General features: G+C 42.8%; 1 protein-coding gene across 3 annotated transcripts; it reads right to left on the reverse strand.

The window, feature by feature from the left end:
- Nucleotides 1-12,249, reverse strand: LOC306982549 (E3 ubiquitin-protein ligase RING2-A-like). Of its 3 annotated transcripts, none has more exons than XM_079582513.1 (7): nt 12,087-12,249; nt 8,483-8,601; nt 6,520-6,677; nt 6,190-6,414; nt 4,252-4,566; nt 1,989-2,196; nt 1-462 (listed from the first exon to the last, which is right to left on the reverse strand). In XM_079582513.1, the coding sequence occupies exons 2-7, from the start codon at nt 8,558-8,560 to the stop codon at nt 319-321; spliced, it is 1,128 nt and encodes a 375-aa protein (XP_079438639.1). In that variant the 5' UTR covers nt 8,561-8,601; nt 12,087-12,249; the 3' UTR covers nt 1-318. The 3 variants fall into 3 exon arrangements, with proteins under 3 accessions (XP_079438639.1, XP_079438637.1, XP_079438638.1); XM_079582511.1 differs by having other exon boundaries at nt 6,520-6,680; XM_079582512.1 differs by having other exon boundaries at nt 6,520-6,680; nt 11,994-12,249.
- Between the last annotated feature and the right edge of the window lie 6,456 nt (nt 12,250-18,705).

Raw genomic sequence — 18,705 nt, forward strand, 5'->3', positions numbered from 1 at the left:
GAGTGTATTGGACAGAGTTAATGCGTGTGGAAAAAGGCTTCTAAATCTGTACAGCGGTTGTCTTTCCGATTCATCCTATAGTGTCTAATGGGAGTCGACGGTGCTTCGGACAGTGCAGCGTCTCCAGTGACCTGCCCCGTCGATGAAGTCCCTTGAAAACTATGACTTTAATCCTTCAGTTAAAGCAGGATGCACGTACAAAGATGACAATGACGCTGCAGTTGCTTTTGGCGCATCTACTTAAAGTGTGTTTTTTAGAGTTGCGAGCTGTCGAAGCGAGGCTGTAGAGTCGGGAGAGTCGAGGAGAGTGGCGGAGCATCAGGGGGCGTCCTGCTGCAGGGCGGGGGACTTGGGCCGGGGAGCCGCCGGGTCTTTGGTTGGAGCGTAATAAAGTTCCAATGGCTTCCTGACCTTCCAGTATTTATCATTCACCAACTCCAGAGTCAAGGAGCCGTTCAGCGTCTGCAAAAAGTACACAAAGCACAAGTCATGTATGCTGTAAGAAGTATTGTACATAAACACACACATATCAGGTGCAGGGCGGTGTAAATGGGTGTTGAGTTGAGTTAACTACATTTCCCAGTCAATATTTTGACACTGTGGAAATTTGTTCAAAATCCCACTTTTGTGTCTAAAACGGCATGGTTAACGCCTCCCTCAGGTTCAAAGTATCTACTACATTTGAATTTTTTGCGGTTGGCCGGTGACCGTGACACGAAATGTCATGGATCCAGAGAACGTCAGCAGTTCTGCCCATGGTTCTGCCTCTGTGTTCCCACCTCCCGCCCACACACCTCTGCCTATGTCAGGGGCGTCCAAAGTGCGGCCCGCGGGCCAAATGTGGCCCTCAGACCAATTTTTGGTGGCCCTCGGGCTGCTTGCTGAATCGGTTCACATCAGCAGAGATGGTCCTTTTTATTTAATATGTAATAATTCTACACAATTCTAACCTAACAACTAGCCTTTTATTGTGAGACAGAGCTGGCATTAAGGTTTTAAGCATAAATAAAGGCATGAGGCACAATTTAAACCTCTGCTACTTGAAGGTTTTGTGGAACTAACCACCGACCCATGGCCCTTTACCCCGTGCACGCTCCAATATGTGGCCCCCCATGAAAAAAGTTTGGACACCCCTGGCCTATGTCATGTAGCAACAAGGAAATGCGCAGCGCACCCGACCGCCTTGTGCCCTACAAAAAAAAAAAAACACACCTTTTTTTCATAGGTGTGTTGTAGGGCTGGGCAGTTGATCGAATTTTAATCTGATCGCCATTTTAATAAAGGTCTATCTCGATAATCTTTGGTGCATTTTAATCCACAGGAGAATTGGCCAGTCCGGTCGCATTCTGGAAAAAAATATGGCGCCTGTCAGGTCTCGACCCAAACAAACAGGAACTGGTGATTTAAAGTGTGAAATCAACTACAAAGTCACGCAAACTCGTCTAATGGGCAAAACAAACACGTGAGGAGCCGTCAGAGGAACAGGACAGGACTCGTACAGGGGATGAACAGTTCACCTTCCAAGAGGAAAACTATAAATCGCTTTTTGGACCATGTGTTGAGCCAGAGCCAAAGCTCAATGTGTATGTGTGAAATAAACAGACAATCGTCCTTTGAACTGTTCTCAGAGTCTCATTCTGGGTTCTATATTTTTTATCTCGGATTAAGTGGACTCACAGCAACAGACTGGTGCCTGTTAGCTCCTCCCACTGTCTACAGCTGAGCGGAGGGCTTCTATTTTAAATAACACTTATTTTAAGTCTTTTCTTATTCCTCAAGTCTCATGTGTTTAAATTGATGTAAAATGGAAAGAAAAGTTTGATTTCGATGAAAAAAAAATAAATAAATCTTGTTTTAAGCAGAAAAAAATAGCAACAAAAACACAAGTCAATGGCACCTTTAGAAACATGTTTAGTGAGTAGACGGCTAAAACTTGTAACATAGTCAGAGCCCACGGAGACTGAAGGCCTAAAGCAGAGGCGACTCACAGAGAACTGCCCTCTGGTCATGATGTAGATGGTGTACTGCTTCTCGCTGATGCCGCCCAGGCTGGAGCCCTCTCCTTCCCCTCGCCCTGAGGCCCCGCCCTGGCCCTCCTCCGCTGCTCCGTCAGGGGTGCGTTCCTCCAGAGCGATGCGCAGGGCCAGGTACTTGGAGAGGTGGTCCACTGTTGCGTTGGCCGTCGTCTTCACGTATCTGAGGCAGAAAACATCACACATGTTTCAACTCTTGTTTAGTTTTTGAATGAGCTAATCATAAGTGAGAAGAAAATCTGGTTTTGGGGAATCAAAATCCAAAACTAATCCAATGCGAACAGGCCTGTCTGTGATTTGGACAGAAACGGGGAGGATCCGACACGTGAAGAGGCTTTTTTTGTTTCCTATGTGCATTTTCATTTACTTTTGATGAAGAATAGAGGCGGCATTAGAGAGTTTTGACAAACAGCGTTGTAAAAAAAAAACCCGCACGGAGCTGTTTTATATCTGTCATTCATTCAAGTCTCATCACATTCGTTTCTGTTGACATCTAGTTATTTCAATCAAGAATAACCAGAAATTGCAGAATAAATTGAGCTAAACTAAACCAAATTTCAGAACGCAATCATAAAACACGAATTTTGCAACACACGCGTTTTAAAACTGGGGCGTAAAAGTCTCATAGGACAAGTTACTCAGAGCCTCCTCTGCTCGTCAATATTAAGCCTCAGATTTCATTATTCGAAATAATAGAGCTTATTATTTGCATTTCCTCATTTTCAACTTAATGTTTAAGAAACACAGAGGAACAGCGGAGCGATATTCAGCAGTTCCAGTGTGCGTGATTGATGCTCCCGAGTCGGTGCTTACCTCTCCCCTCTCTCCCCTCTCTCCCCTCTCTCTCCGCTCTCTCCGCTCTCTGGGCTTCGTGTATTTTATCCAAAGTCCATGCCTCTCAGCTACGACGTTAGCTGCATCATGTTGGCCTTTTAGCTTCAGTAAAAGGCTGTTTTAAAGGCAAAATGCAAAGAGAAACCACGCGGTGTTCTGCATGTTGGTTCTGCATGTTGGTTACAAATGAACTCAGAAAGGAGCGCTTTGTCATCATATCCAGGAGATGTCAATTTCAACCAGAATCTCAGGCTTCGGTTATGTTTGTATACTTTATTGTCCCCGTAGGGAAATTTGTTCTCTGCATTTAACCCATCCTTCGATGCCACTGAGGCAACCCGTAAGGAGCAGTGGTCGACAGCAGTGCCGCGCCCGGGGACCCATCTCCATGATGTGGAGCCAGACTGATGGTCAGAATCACCTGGCTGGAGGATTCACCTATTGCACATGTTTTTAGTGGTAGGGCAAACCGGAGTACCCGGAAGAAACCAACACAGACACGGGGAGAACATGCAAACTCCACACAGAAAGGCCCCGTCCTGGTGGGAATCGAACCCCGGACCTTCTAGCTGTGAAGCGGAGGCGCTAACCGCTTCGCTACCGTGCGAATGTGCCACATCAAAAACAGACGTCGGGGGGTGATTGTTTTTATAATATGGGGTCCCTCGATAATGCTTATCCCGTGCGAATAGGGCTTTAGAAATGTCAGGAATTACGGGAAAATGGCATTTGTGACGCGTCATGCCGATGTGTAAACCCGGACTAAAGCTGGGGGTACGTACGGGCCAGTTGGGCGTCGTGATGCATCTTGAAATTTGCTTTGAGAAAGTTGAAGATTGGAGTCACAGAATTAATAATTGTTTTTAAAAGTCTTCACGCTACACGATTTTTTGGGCCTTAAAAGATTTTGTGAAGAATGGAGGCGGGCCACACTACACAAGCGACAGGTACGAGTCTCCCTGAACTGGTTCATCGTACTCCCAAATGGAATCAAAAGTCGGCGACGTGAAGAAATGGGACGGATTTCCAGGGGATTTAGTAAGAAAATGAGATTGACATCAGCCCCGAGACGGAGGAGAGAAGCAGCTGTTTGCCTGGATACTTCATTTGCCTGAACTTTGCATAGTCTTATTTACTGTTTTGTTTTATTGCCTTAATGTTCAGTGCGGCCCTGTGAGGCAACTCCTGTTGTGATAATGGGCTATACAAAACTGTCGATTGATAGAAAACACATCTTTTTTCCTTGGCCTTTCCTTGGCACAGCCTGAGAAGTTTTGTATTTTTCCAGTTATTTTGTGTATTAAATGTCATTTCACTGTTGTGTTCTGTGTTTGGTCGACTTTGCTGCTTCTAAGGTTGGATTTGATTGTAAATAGTATCTAACCTGGTCTGGTTGTACTCGTTCAGCCGCACCAGCAGTGGGTGTGGCCTGAACACCAGCTCGATCTCCGAGGCTCCGCTCTTGTGACGAGGCGGCGGTGTGGTCCTGCCGCTGTCCGCCCCGTGGCCCGAGCCGTCGTCTGACGGCCGGGGCCTTTTGCGGCTGGGCCCTGCCTCAGAGGAGGTCTGTCCCACAGTGGCGGGGGCGTGCGAGGGGGCGGAGTCGTGGGACAGGTGAGAGCGAGAGTCCCCGTTGTCCTCTCCGCCACTGAACGTGGTGTTGTCGCTCTCCTGCGTCGGCTTCTTCACGCGATGGTTCCTGAAAACGGTCAGAATCATGTCAAACAGCTACCAGTGTGCACTGAACGGAAACTTCTGGCTTTTAAGGGACATTTTAAAGCTCAACTATAGTATTAAAGATGAAACAGAGGAAGGAGGGACAATGGCGATATTCAATCAACGGGCACCTTTTGAGCTAAAAATGTGCAGCCAAAACTGCATCACTTTGCCAATGGTCTCTAACAGACCTCTGAGACCATCACAGAGCAGCTGTATTTGAACTGACATTAGATCACACACAGGTAGACTGCACATCACACTTTTCTGTTTTTTATTCATAAAATTATACATATAATATCATCATGTATGCATGTCATTTCACTTACTGATTGTGTGTCACTTAGTGTGCGTCTTTCATATAAAATTTCAGTTAAATATATTTATGTTTATGGTCCATAAAATGGCAAAATGGCAAAAAGTTAAAGGGGGCCTAGACTTATGCATGCCACTGTATACACAGAGAACATGCCCTGGGCTGGTGCAGGTCGGCCCAGCGCGTGTGAGTGAGAGGAATGACAGCGGCGCTGAGCCAAAAGAGATCGTAGTTTACAACATGCTCTCAAACTATTTTAGAACAGACCGTTTTTGTGAAGAATTTATTTTGGTCATGCCAGGGGACAAAGGGAGCCACTGCCGACCCCTGCACAGCTAGTTGATCCAGCCTGGCTGTCGCTGACAGCACGAGAAGGCTTTCTTTAAGGTGGATTTTTTTATTTTTTGACTGTTTCTTGGTGACGGACCTATTTCCCTAATTATTCAAAATGACGGAAATCCGTCGTAGCGACGGATAACTTTAACCTCCTGTATATATTCCTCCTGTGATAACGCTGGGTTAGTTACAATTAAAGACACCAGGCTGGTTTTCGTAAGAACATTTTTGCGAAATCTCGTACTAATGAGGGTCGGACTGTTAGCATTGGAGCTGCGCGAACTACGCGTCACGTAAGGGCCGAGTCTACAGTGAAGATCCCATGGAGGGCTCGATTAAAGAGGGGGTATTATGCTTTTTTCAGTCCCATAGCACCAGTCTATATCACACTACAATGATGACAAACCTTCTGTTGGTCTGTAAATGCAGTAAATTGGAAGAACTGCCTTGTATAAAATGTCTCTCTCAAAATGGCTGTAGTGAATGTCTTGAAATAGGCCTCTGTCTCTTTAAGAACCTCTGACCCTTTCCGACACGCCCCCTCCTTCATCTAGAGCTAATGCTAGTTTGATGCTCCTTTTTAATGACGTTTGAGCGCATTCTTTAGTCACTGAATGTTTCTTAGTGCTGATATTTCTCTGCTCTCTAGCCGGACTCAGATTTCAGACCTTCTGCCTTTGCTGCTCTCAGTGGGGCTGGGCACCGTTAAACAATACCAGTCTGGCGTTGGAAAGAAATATTAGGTACTACTAAAATATTGATCCTAATGTTGATGCTGTTGGTCCAGGGACCGCATTAAATGAAGTGACTTGGTTGTTTTAAAATAAAGAATTTGTCCTAATTTGATTCCCCATTTTTATTATTTTTTTCCCCCATAAAAAAGAAATGCCCTGGAAAAAAACCTGTAGAATGGGCTGTGTAGTAAACTGTGTGCTGCCGTGTCAGGGCGCCCACCTCTCCGCTCGGTTTCGTGCTTGCTGCCGCAGTCCCTCCTCGATGCTGGAGCTCAGAGCCTCCTGATTGTGAAGGCGGTTCAGTCTCTCGATGACGCGGCGCTGGTGGGCCTCGTACTCATCGCGACTCGGATAGATCTTGGAAATGAGAGCGTCGAAGTTGGAATCTCGGCGAAGGGAGCGCCGGGACACAAGCTTCTTTCTGCACGTGGGACACTCTTTGTTGCTAAACACAGGACGCAGATGGTTCAAAGTTACTACTTTTGGCACCAGTGCAAAATGTACTTCAGTAAAGTCATGTGTACTGTTGTCTTGGTGGGTAGAGGCTCACCCTGATCTCAGTGCGGTGACGATGCAGTCGGAGCAGAAGCGGTGCAGACACTCTTTGGTGGTCATCGTGTTCTTCAGCATGTCCAGACAGATGGGACACATCAGCTCACTGTGCAAGGAGCGGGGAGACACCGCCACCTCCGTCCTGTCCACGATGGCCTCCTGGCACAAAACCACACCTTACAAATATACTCACGGGCAGTGCAACTACATCCCATATTGACAAATACAATCAGTCATTACAACATTTTATATTTGTGAGTATTTGACCTTTCAGTGATCCTGTATGGGTGGTAAACTTTCCACTTTTGCTTCCCATCCCGGTGGCCCCTAGGACGCTCCAGAATCAATTGTTCTTTTAAGGTTTCAGATTTATTCAATTCATGACCAATGGCCGCTGGCTGCTCTGCTTTGTGACGACGACACTAGGGGCCGCCATTGGTGTAGTACCTCTATATCGCCGCTAGTTGCATTGTAGAATGCATTGCACTTTAGACACATTAAAAACAACTTTAAAGCCTAGTTTCTAATTTTCTTAAACTTTCTGCAGCTTGATATTCCTCCTGTGATAACGCTGGGTTAGTTACAATCAAAGAAACCAGGCTGGTTTTCGTAAGAACATTTTTTCGAAATCTCGTACTAATGAGTCGGACTGTCAGCATTGGAGCTGCGCGAACTACGCGTCGCGTTAGGGCCGAGTCTACAGTGAAGATCCCATGGAGGGCTCGATTAATATAATATGTCTATGTTCATGACTGACATAACTATTTGTAAGGGGAAATTGATCTGTAGCCCGAAAGTTTTCCAAAACTAATTATTAATATATTAACTATAGTTTACCCATCTGTGATAGGCTCTCTGGGCTCACATATAATCGAAACCAAGAGGAACTTTCACTTTTGATCAGACGTTTGTTCAGCATCGTGGATATTTGCTTTGGGGTCTCTTCCTGGACAATGTACAGTACGTTTTAACCCTTGAAATAAGATTTAACATCGACCTGGACGCGTGAAGATTAGACGCGGAGTCAAGAACACCACGATGCGCAGCACCACGATGCGCAGCAGTTATTTCACTTTTACGCTGTTTAACCTGAAGCTAGCTAGCTAGCTCAACCAGCTCAACTGTTTATGGAAACAGCTGCGGTGGAGTCGCTCACACCTGGGCCCCCCCAACTCAAACTTTTATGTTTGACTTTACTAATCCAGACAAATATGTTTAAATGCAGGATCATTTTATGTACGCCTGAAAATGATGAATAGCCTTAACCGTTTTCCATAGAAATGTAAAGCTCATATGTTATTAACTGTAGCTAACCTAGCTGCTCACTCTCCTCTACAAACATTTAGCAAACGTTTTGTTTTGGCCAAAAACGTTGAAATTAAACAAAATCCATCTCATACGTTCCTGTCAGTCACTAATTACGCCTTTATCTGATTCAGCTGTGTCATGCGTTGCTATGGCGATGCCACAGCGGAGTGATATCCCAGTGATTTAACTACCGGACTACGTGTGCGGTTATACCAAAATAACGCACCAGCCAATCAGAATCGAGTATTCGCCCAGACCATGGTATAATCTAAAATATAAGACATGTTTTCAGTTATTTCACACTTTTTTGTTGAGGACATAACTCCATATCTGGTCATTCATAGTTTTGATGCGTTCAGTGAGAATCTACAACGTAAAAAGTCATGAAAATAAAGGAAACATATTGAATGAGAAGGCGTGTCCAATCTTTTGGCCTGAACTGGACGTCATGACAGAGAAGACACTGAACATTGTGATTGTGCTTTTGTTTCATGTGGATTGTCCCCGTGTTAACTGAGATATTAGCCAAAAAACCAACCATCACCATAGTGACTGATGGAATTGCTAGTGCTGCTAATGTTTGTCTAAATGTTTGCGAGCGTCCACAAACACGCCGCAACACCAGCGGAACCGGACAGTGGTGCCAGACGAACCTGTGGGCTCCGGTGCAGCTCGTACAAACTTAACTCCCAGGTTTTCCCCACGGGCTGGATGTTGACGGGAGCTGCCATGTTGCCTTTCGGACTCCTTGGCTGATGCCGATGGGCCAAGCCTGGACAGAGACACAGAAAATCAGACTCAAGTGTTGATATGTGAACTCATAATTATCGCAGGGAGTTTTTGTACTGCTTGGGAAAATGTGCTCCAGGGATTATCCATCGTAGCAGAGCTTTGAAATATCCACCACCAGTTCAGTCCGGTCGACAAAATATCTCTACTATGACTTACAGGAATGGAAGATTCATTCATTGATTGACTGCGGAATTCTTCCGCAGTCAATTATTGGTTTTCATGTTCTTTATTATTATTCCTCTTCCATCTTTTTCCCGATTTTCTAGAGCTTTCAGCACCTTCATGCTTTCTGCAATTTATGCAAGTTATGCATCAAAACGTTCCACATGTTGAGGAGAAGGTGCTATTACTTTTGGGACTTCTGCAACTTACGTTTTTTCCGCACTCGGCCAAAATGTCGGAGATTTTTCCCATTGACTTATAATGGGGCTGCCGCAAATCCATGCTTTTCTGCACTTTTTTCTGCATTTTATGCAATTTCTGCACTTTGTGCATGTTCAGCTTATGCAACTTGTGGGTTTTGAGAAAAAATGGCCTTCTGCAGTTTTCCAGTTTTTTTATACGAGAGTTTGAAATTTTTGCATTGGTGTGTATGGGGGAATCCAGCCAATGGGGAGACTCCAGGACTTTCAGCCATTTATGCAGCTTCTGCCAATCAAGCACTGAGGCCATTTCAACAGTTTGACCAGTTTATGGAATATAAAAGTTTATGCAATATTAATAATTTATGCAAAGTAACCACTTTATGGGATTTAACCACTTTATGCATTTTAAAGTGTTTATGCAACTTAAGAGTTTATGCCATTTAGGACTTTTGAATTTTAAAGAGTTTGTGCAATTTACATAATTTATGCAAATTAACCAATTCATGCATTTTATGCAGTTTATACAGTTTATGCAAATTGGATTATGCAAATTAAGCAATTTACGCAATTTGAACAGTTTATGCAATTTCTGCATTCGCTTCCCGCAATTCCGCAGTCAATCGCAATGGCGCAGCCATTGCATTTCTAGTTCAAATTTTTATTCACTTCAACATAGCCTTTTTGGCAGAATTAGTGATTGGAACCTTTATTTTTTACAGTAGCTTTCACACTATTTTGTGGGTTTTTTGGGTATTTTGTGGTTTTCAGCGGCTGTATGGGTGGTCAACAAGGCCGCTATATATTCCATCATAGCGGTCTCGAGGACGCTCCAAGTCCAGATCCATTGTTTTTGAAGGTTTCTGGATGAAATGTATGCGCAACAATGGAGATGGCTCTATCAGCAGAGGACAACCTACCAGAAACCCTATGGTAGCAAGGCCGTGGGAACTCAGGGTGGTGAGGGCAGTGCAGCAGCCCCTGGTGGATAGTTCACACATTGCAGGCAATATTAATAAATGGGAAATAAGCCGAGAAAAATCATTATAGGGAGAAATCTTGTCCCTCAGCACTAGGGCTGAAACAACTAAAACGACTATTTTAGTAATCAATTCATTGTTTTCTGGTAAACACAGACTCAAATGTACTAAAAATTACATTTATTTTGTATTTTTGATGAAAAATGACTTATTTCTTACTGTTTAGGTCTATAGTGTTCAGTACATTGTACATTTCATAAATATCTGTCTGCGTCTCATCCAATCAGAAAGCAGAATAGTTCTTTAGGACCTGTCTGATCTTCCCCCGTGCCTTCAGTCACGTAAACACAGCGCAGACGGCGTTAGCATTTAGCCTCTCCCTCTCTCCTCTATAGCTCCAAAACAGTTCAAGATAGAAGCTACCAAGCTCTTCCACGTTTTCCCTATTTAAATATGGTTACGTGAAGTGTTCCACTACAAAGTATAATTACACAAAATTAAACAATGTGGATTTTCTAAGCGGATAAAAGGGGGAACTATATTGTAAGGCGTAATAATACCAGGAGTAGTTTGGCATCCGCACAGTAAAGTGAAGATTACTGCGCAGTAATCTTCACTTTACTGCGCAGTAATCTTCACTTTACTGCGCAGTAATCTTCACTTTACTGCGCAGTAATCTTCACTTTACTGCGCAGTAATCTTCACTTTACTGCGCAGTAATCTTCACTTTACTGCGCAGTAATCTTCACTTTACTGTGCGGATGCCAAACTACTCCTGGTATTATTACGCCTTACAATATAGTTCCCCCTTTCATCCGCTTAGAAAATCCACATTGTTTCATTTTGTGTAATTATACTTTGTAGTGGAACACTTCACGTAACCATAAATAGGGAAAACGTGGAAGAGCTTGGTAGCTTCTATCTTGACCTGTTTTGGAGCTATAGAGGAGAGAGGGAGAGGCTAAATGCTAACGCCGTCTGCGCTGTGTTTACGTGACTGAAGGCACGGGGGAAGATCAGACAGGTCCTAAAGAACTCGTCAAAGCTCAGGTAAGAACATATCTCAGTATGTGAAAACGGTGGCCTGTTCCTTTAAGTTTACTCCATCAACACGAGTTTTATGTAGTAAAAAGATTGAAAAAATAAAATGTTCATACACCTTTCACTGCCAAGAGATTTATCGGTTAATCATAAACAAAAATAATAGTTAGTTGCCATCCTACTCTGCACCCACAAACCATATATGTTAGGGGCCACTGTGACGGAAAGCTAAGGTGCCACGCTAACCAACCACGCAGCCGCTGGGTCACGGAAAGGTCAAACACGCCTTTTGGCTTTCCTAAAGTGGGACAGAATGGTTTGCGTTTTACACGGGCATAATAAATAAAGTAGGACTAATTATTAATATGAAGATCCATTTGTGGTCAATATAATTCTGGCTAGTGTAGCCTACGAGTCGCTGAGCTCTTAAAATTAGAAATATATTTATTATTTTATTTTATTTTACGAATATGAATATGAGCACAATGACGAGAGACACTTTTAGACCGACTGCATCAACTTGTGATTTACAAACATGTCATTTCGTTGACCACCTTTACTTCACTCCTGTGTCACAGATGAATGTGTGCCTCTATTGGGCCAGACAAGAATGGATTTTTAGCCTTTATATTCAATGTTGAGAAATGAGTATGACAAAAGTTAGAAAGGAGATTTTAGAGAACACCAGAGTAGCCTACCAGAGGCAGAGCGAAAGCAGGAATAGAATCAGTCAATAACACTTCAATATTAATATTGGATTTGACCTGTCCCACTAAGACAGTTCAGAGTGTTTGGCCTCAGTGTTTCCGTAATATCCACAGATTCATTTCGGATTTGAACTGACAACATCAGGAGCATGTCAGAAATACTGTCAGTTTAAATGATTGTCTTTCTACTCACAATTACTTCCACAAGTGTGAAATGCAACAAAGTGTCCCGCACTAGGACAGTCCCCCCGTGTGAAGACGTTAAAGCCGTTTGAAGAGTACAGCGAAGGAGAGATGCAGACAAAAGGATGAAGAGTCCGCTTGTTGTTGCCCCCGCCCCGGTGAGGCGGTAAACACCCGGGAGTGAGGCCGTACCTGAGCGCGCTTCTGCCGGACAGCGGACACGCTCCTCTCGGGCCGGCCTGCCTCTGTCTCACGGGGTCCGAGTGAGAGAAACAAACGGTAACATTGTAGCAGCTCAAGAGCTAGCAGCTGACAGCAGCGGCCATCTTTCTGTCTGTGTCCGGAACAAGCTTCAGGGACAGCGCCCCCCACAGGCGGAAGTCCCACTAACACGGAGCGGAGACTGGCTCCGTGAAGCTGGCCCCTCATCACAGTCACACGCAAATGCAGGAGTACCGTGATCTACCGTGAAGCGAATCCACCGTGATAGTGCGCCCTCTGCTGGATAAGACGGATCTAGACCGATCAGCTTTTAGGAAGGTTGATATGTTGATCAACTTCACGCACGTGAGGAGTTAGTAGGCTGAATTATTTCTTATTTTTCATGAAAACAAAACAAAAATATAACCGCAAGCGGCGATTATCGGCCCTCGCCAAGTCCTTGGTGCTTACAGAGGTAATTCTAGATACTTACAGTGGTACTTACGGTGGTACTTATGGTGGTGGTACTACTACTACTTGTACCACATTTACTACCTATGAATTGCTGCTGTAGTATCTTTGAATTACCAATAAGTGCCATAGATGTATCACTGTAGCTACTATAAACTATCAATTAAAGTAGGCTACCAAAGTAAATAGAAGTACAACCTTCATTACTTCATTACCAACCCTAATTACTAGTAATTACCACTTTTAGTACCACAGCAAAAACCTAGAATTACCACTGTAAATGCTAGTACTTAAGTACCACGGACTTACTGGCCCGTAATGTAAAGTGTTACCGAACATTCTATATCACTCTGACAACAGTTACAGAACATTCTATATCACTCTGACAACAGTTACCGAACATTCTATATCACTCTGACTACAGTTACAGAACATTCTATATCACTCTGACAACAGTTAAAGAACATTCTATATCACTCTGGCAACAGTTACAGAACATTCTATATCACTCTGGCAACAGTTACAGAACATTCTATATCACTCTGGCAGCAGTTACAGAACATTCTATATCACTCTGACAACAGTTACAGAACATTCTATATCACTCTGGCAACAGTTACAGAACATTCTATATCACTCTGGCAACAGTTACAGAACATTCTATATCACTCTGGCAACAGTTACAGAACATTCTATATCACTCTGGCAACAGTTACAGAACATTCTATATCACTCTGACAACAGTTACAGAAACATTCTATATCACTCTGGCAACAGTTACAGAACATTCTATATCACTGTGGCAACAGTTAAAGAGTAACTAAACACCAAATCCACTTTTTTTTGCTGATAAATGGTCTAAATGGTTGTTGAATAGAGTTAGCTACATGTCCCAGTCAATATGTTGACATTTGGTGCAAACTTGTTCAAAATCTCACTTTTGTGTCACGCAGCAACTACATTTGATATTTTGTGGTTGGAGGAGAGTGTGTCCACGGCGACCAGAAAACGTCATCAGTTCTGCCCGTGGGTCTGCCTCTGTGCCTCTGTGGCCCCGCCCACTCACGCCTCCGCCTCTGTCACGCAGCAACCAGGAGACGCGTCACGCACACACCGCCTGAGCTCATGAGTCAAACCAGTAGATGGCGCCCCTGCGATGCTCACACTTCAGGTGGTGTAGAGGAATAAATCCCTTAGAAAAGCTACTGTGCGATGCTCTCTCTCTGTTCGCAGTCACTGACAGCGAGCGAGTCGTCTACCAGCGGCCATCTTTTTTTTATTTTTCGTAGGATAGTTGCTACTAGTGATGCGCGGGTTGCGGGTTCCACCGTCGTCTTTACAGCAGGTTTTTGGCGTAAATATACGTCGGATTTTCATAAAACAAGCAGCGTTTTGCAGCTTGTGATCCAGAGAACGCTTTTGTGGAGCTCATGTCTCCTGTTTTCCACCGTATGTGCGACTGTGTGGGACTTCGCGTTAGGCCGACCTCTGCTCTCTTCCTCTCTCCCTCTCGCCCAGCGCTCTTCGGAGGGAGAGAGAGAGAAAGAGCGCGCGATGACACGCCGGTGCTGTTCATACGGATCATATTTGTAACGCGCAATATTTAATGGTTGCAGGGCGGGTTGTAAAAATAGAACAACGTTGCGGGGCGGGCTGGGTCGGGTTAGAACCTGCTCCAAATGCGGGACCCTCGGGTTGAAAAGAACCCTGACCCGCGCATCACTAGTTGCTACATCAAGCAATCACAAGTCATGAGAGTGCACCAACTCTCCTACGAAAAAATAAACCTTGCGCACAGTCGTGACAGCGGTAACAGCCGTCTGTCAGTCCTGTCAGATCGAGGGGCGTGGTCTGAGACTGTCAACAGAGCAGACCCCGCCCACACACTCACCCCCTTCGTCTCCCCCAAAGCCTCCGAGACCACCCGTTTCTCAGCACTTTTTGACTTTTGTTTGTGGGTGGGGAAAGGCTCTGCCACGCCCGTTTAGTTGCACTTTAAAGAACATTCTATATCACTGTGGCAACAGTTACAGAACATTCTATATCACTGTGCCAACAGTTACAGAACATTCTTTATCACCGTGGCAACAGTTAAAGAACATTCTATATCACCGTGGCAACAGTTACAGAACATTCTTTATCACCGTGGCAACAGTTAAAGAACATTCTATATCACTGTGCCAACAGTTACAGAACATTCTTTATCACTGTGGCAACAGTTAAAGGACATTATATATCACTCTGACAACAGTTAAAGAACATTCTATATCACTGTGGCAACAGTTAAAGGACATTATATATCACTCTGACAACAGTTAAAGAACATTCTATATCACTCTGACAACCGTTAAAGAACATTCTATATCACTGTGGCAACAGTTAAGGAACATTCTATATCACTCTGACAACAGTTACAGAACATTCTATATCACTGTGGCAACAGTTAAAGGACATTCTATATCACCCTGACAACAGTTAAAGAACATTCTATATCACTCTGACAACAGTTACAGAACATTCTATATCACCGTGGCAACAGTTACAGAACATTCTATATCACTGTGCCAACAGTTACAGAACATTCTATATCACCGTGGCAACAGTTACAGAACATTCTATATCACTCTGGCAACAGTTAAAGAACATTCTATATCACTCTGGCAACAGTTAAAGAACATTCTATATCACTGTGGCAACAGTTACAGAACATTCTATATCACTGTGCCAACAGTTACAGAACATTCTATATCACCGTGGCAACAGTTACAGAACATTCTATATCACTCTGGCAACAGTTAAAGAACATTCTATATCACTCTGGCAACAGTTACAGAACATTCTATATCACTGTGGCAACAGTTACAGAACATTCTATATCACTGTGCCAACAGTTACAGAACATTCTATATCACCGTGGCAACAGTTACAGAACATTCTATATCACCGTGGCAACTGTTAAAGAACATTCTATATCACCGTGGCAACAGTTAAAGAACATTCTATATCACTGTGGCAACAGTTACAGAACATTCTATATCACTGTGGCAACAGTTACAGAACATTCTATATCACCGTGGCAACTGTTAAAGAACATTCTATATCACCGTGGCAACAGTTAAAGAACATTCTATATCACTCTGGCAACAGTTAAAGAACATTCTATATCACTGTGGCAACAGTTAAAGAACATTCTATATCACTCTGGCAACAGTTACAGAACATTCTATATCACTCTGACAACAGGTACAGAACATTCTTTATCACCGTGGCAACAGTTAAAGGACATTCTATATCACTGTGGCAACAGTTAAAGAACATTCTATATCACTCTGACAACAGTTACAGAACATTCTATATCACTGTGGCAACAGTTAAAGAACATTCTATATCACTCTGACAACAGTTACAGAACATTCTATATCACTGTGGCAACAGTTAAAGAACATTCTATATCACTCTGACAACAGTTACAGAACATTCTATATCACTGTGGCAACAGTTACAGAACATTCTATATCACTGTGGCAACAGTTACAGAACATTCTATATCACTGTGGCAACAGTTAAAGAACATTCTATATCACTGTGGCAACAGTTACAGAACATTCTTTATCACCGTGGCAACAGTTAAAGGACATTCTATATCACTGTGGCAACAGTTACAGAACATTCTATATCACTGTGGCAACAGTTACAGAACATTCTATATCACTGTGGCAACAGTTAAAGAACATTCTATATCACTGTGGCAACAGGTACAGAACATTCTTTATCACCGTGGCAACAGTTAAAGGACATTCTATATCACTGTGGCAACAGTTACAGAACATTCTATATCACTCTGGCAACAGTTAAAGAACATTCTATATCACTGTGGCAACAGTTACAGAACATTCTATATCACTCTGGCAACAGTTAAAGAACATTCTATATCACTCTGACAACAGTTAAAGAACATTCTATATCACTCTGGCAACAGTTAAAGAACATTCTATATCACTCTGACAGTTACAGAACATTCTATATCACTGTGGCAACAGTTAAAGAACATTCTATATCACTCTGGCAACAGTTAAAGAACATTCTATATCACTCTGGCAACAGTTAAAGAACATTCTATATCACTGTGGCAACAGTTAAAGAACATTCTATATCACTGTGGCAACAGTTAAAGAACATTCTATATCACTCTGGCAACAGTTAAAGAACATTCTATATCACTCTGGCAACAGTTAAAGAACATTCTATATCACTCTGGCAACAGTTACAGAACATTCTATATCACTCTGACAACAGTTAAAGAACATTCTATATCACTCTGGCAACAGTTAAAGAACATTCTATATCACTGTGGCAACAGTTAAAGAACATTCTATATCACTGTGGCAACAGTTAAAGAACATTCTATATCACTGTGGCAACAGTTAAAGAACATTCTATATCACTCTGGCAACAGTTAAAGAACATTCTATATCACTGTGGCAACAGTTAAAGAACATTCTATATCACTCTGGCAACAGTTAAAGAACATTCTATATCACTGTGGCAACAGTTAAAGAACATTCTATATCACTCTGGCAACAGTTAAAGAACATTCTATATCACTGTGGCAACAGTTACAGAAAATTCTATATCACTCTGGCAACAGTTACAGAACATTCTATATCACTGTGCCAACAGTTAAAGAACATTCTATATCACTCTGGCAACAGTTAAAGAACATTCTATATCACTGTGGCAACAGTTAAAGAACATTCTATATCACTGTGGCAACAGTTACAGAACATTCTATATCACCGTGGCAACAGTTACAGAACATTCTATATCACTCTGGCAACAGTTACAGAACATTCTATATCACTCTGACAGTTACAGAACATTCTATATCACTGTGGCAACAGTTAAAGAACATTCTATGTCACTGTGCCAACAGTTAAAGAACATTCTATATCACTCTGGCAACAGTTAAAGAACATTCTATATCACTCTGACAACAGTTACAGAACATTCTATATCACTCTGACAACAGTTTAAGAACATTCTATATCACTCTGACAGTTACAGAACATTCTATATCACTCTGACAACAGTTAAAGAACATTCTATATCACTGTGGCAACAGTTAAAGAACATTCTATATCACTGTGGCAACAGTTACAGAACATTCTATATCACTCTGGCAACAGTTAAAGAACATTCTATATCACCGTGGCAACAGTTACAGAACATTCTATATCACTGTGGCAACAGTTAAAGAACATTCTATATCACTGTGGCAACAGTTAAAGAACATTCTATATCACTGTGGCAACAGTTAAAGAACATTCTATATCACTGTGCCAACAGTTAAAGAACATTCTATATCAATTTTTTTAAGATTCAGATGTAATTTCCTGTATTTTAAGTGATCAAAAACACTTTTGTCTCATCCTTAAGCTGTTTTCAAAAATTGCTTTTTGTTGCACCGTTTGGGACCAGGAGCCTGAGTGAATGTGGTCAGTGAGTGGATGGTGGTCGGACATGCAGATGGAGCAGACTGGTTGCCTCCCCTGAAGTTTTAGGTGACGAGTCACGTACCCCCTACTTTGACATGATGAATATCACAAAATAAAATATCTATTAAATATCTATTTCATCCATTATTACTGTGAAGCAGGTTTTCCAAACATTTTTGCCTAGAATGTCTAAGAATGTTTTGTCCTAAATAAATACTAAAATATTAAATGAAAATGTCCGTTTTTAATTGTTTTGAAAACGAGGCTGTGGGTGTGAATGGGTAAAGCTGCTCATTCTGAACATCAGACTCTGGTTTGGACTCTGCGCTCTGGCCCCGCCCCCTCTGCGTCGCCCTCACTGTCAAACCACTGGTAGTTACAAAGGTGAATGCGCTGGTTTAAGCTCTCATTAAAGCGAAGATCATTTCTACGCAGGACAATCTTTGCATGAGACAGAAACAAAGTGATTATCAGAGGAGGAGGCAATGATGAGGCTCAGACGCTTCTCCTTCTCCTCTCGCTCCTCAGATCAGAATGAGGAAAACTCCTGTTAGAAATCGGAGTCACCGTCAGTCTGACGGCGCACTGGCTCCTCTCTCTTTATGACGGAGAGGAGTAAAGAAATTGCATCTCAATCAAACTTT

The sequence above is a fragment of the Gobius niger genome (assembly GCF_951799975.1).
Source record: "Gobius niger genome assembly, chromosome: 24".
Classification (NCBI taxonomy): domain Eukaryota; kingdom Metazoa; phylum Chordata; class Actinopteri; order Gobiiformes; family Gobiidae; genus Gobius; species Gobius niger.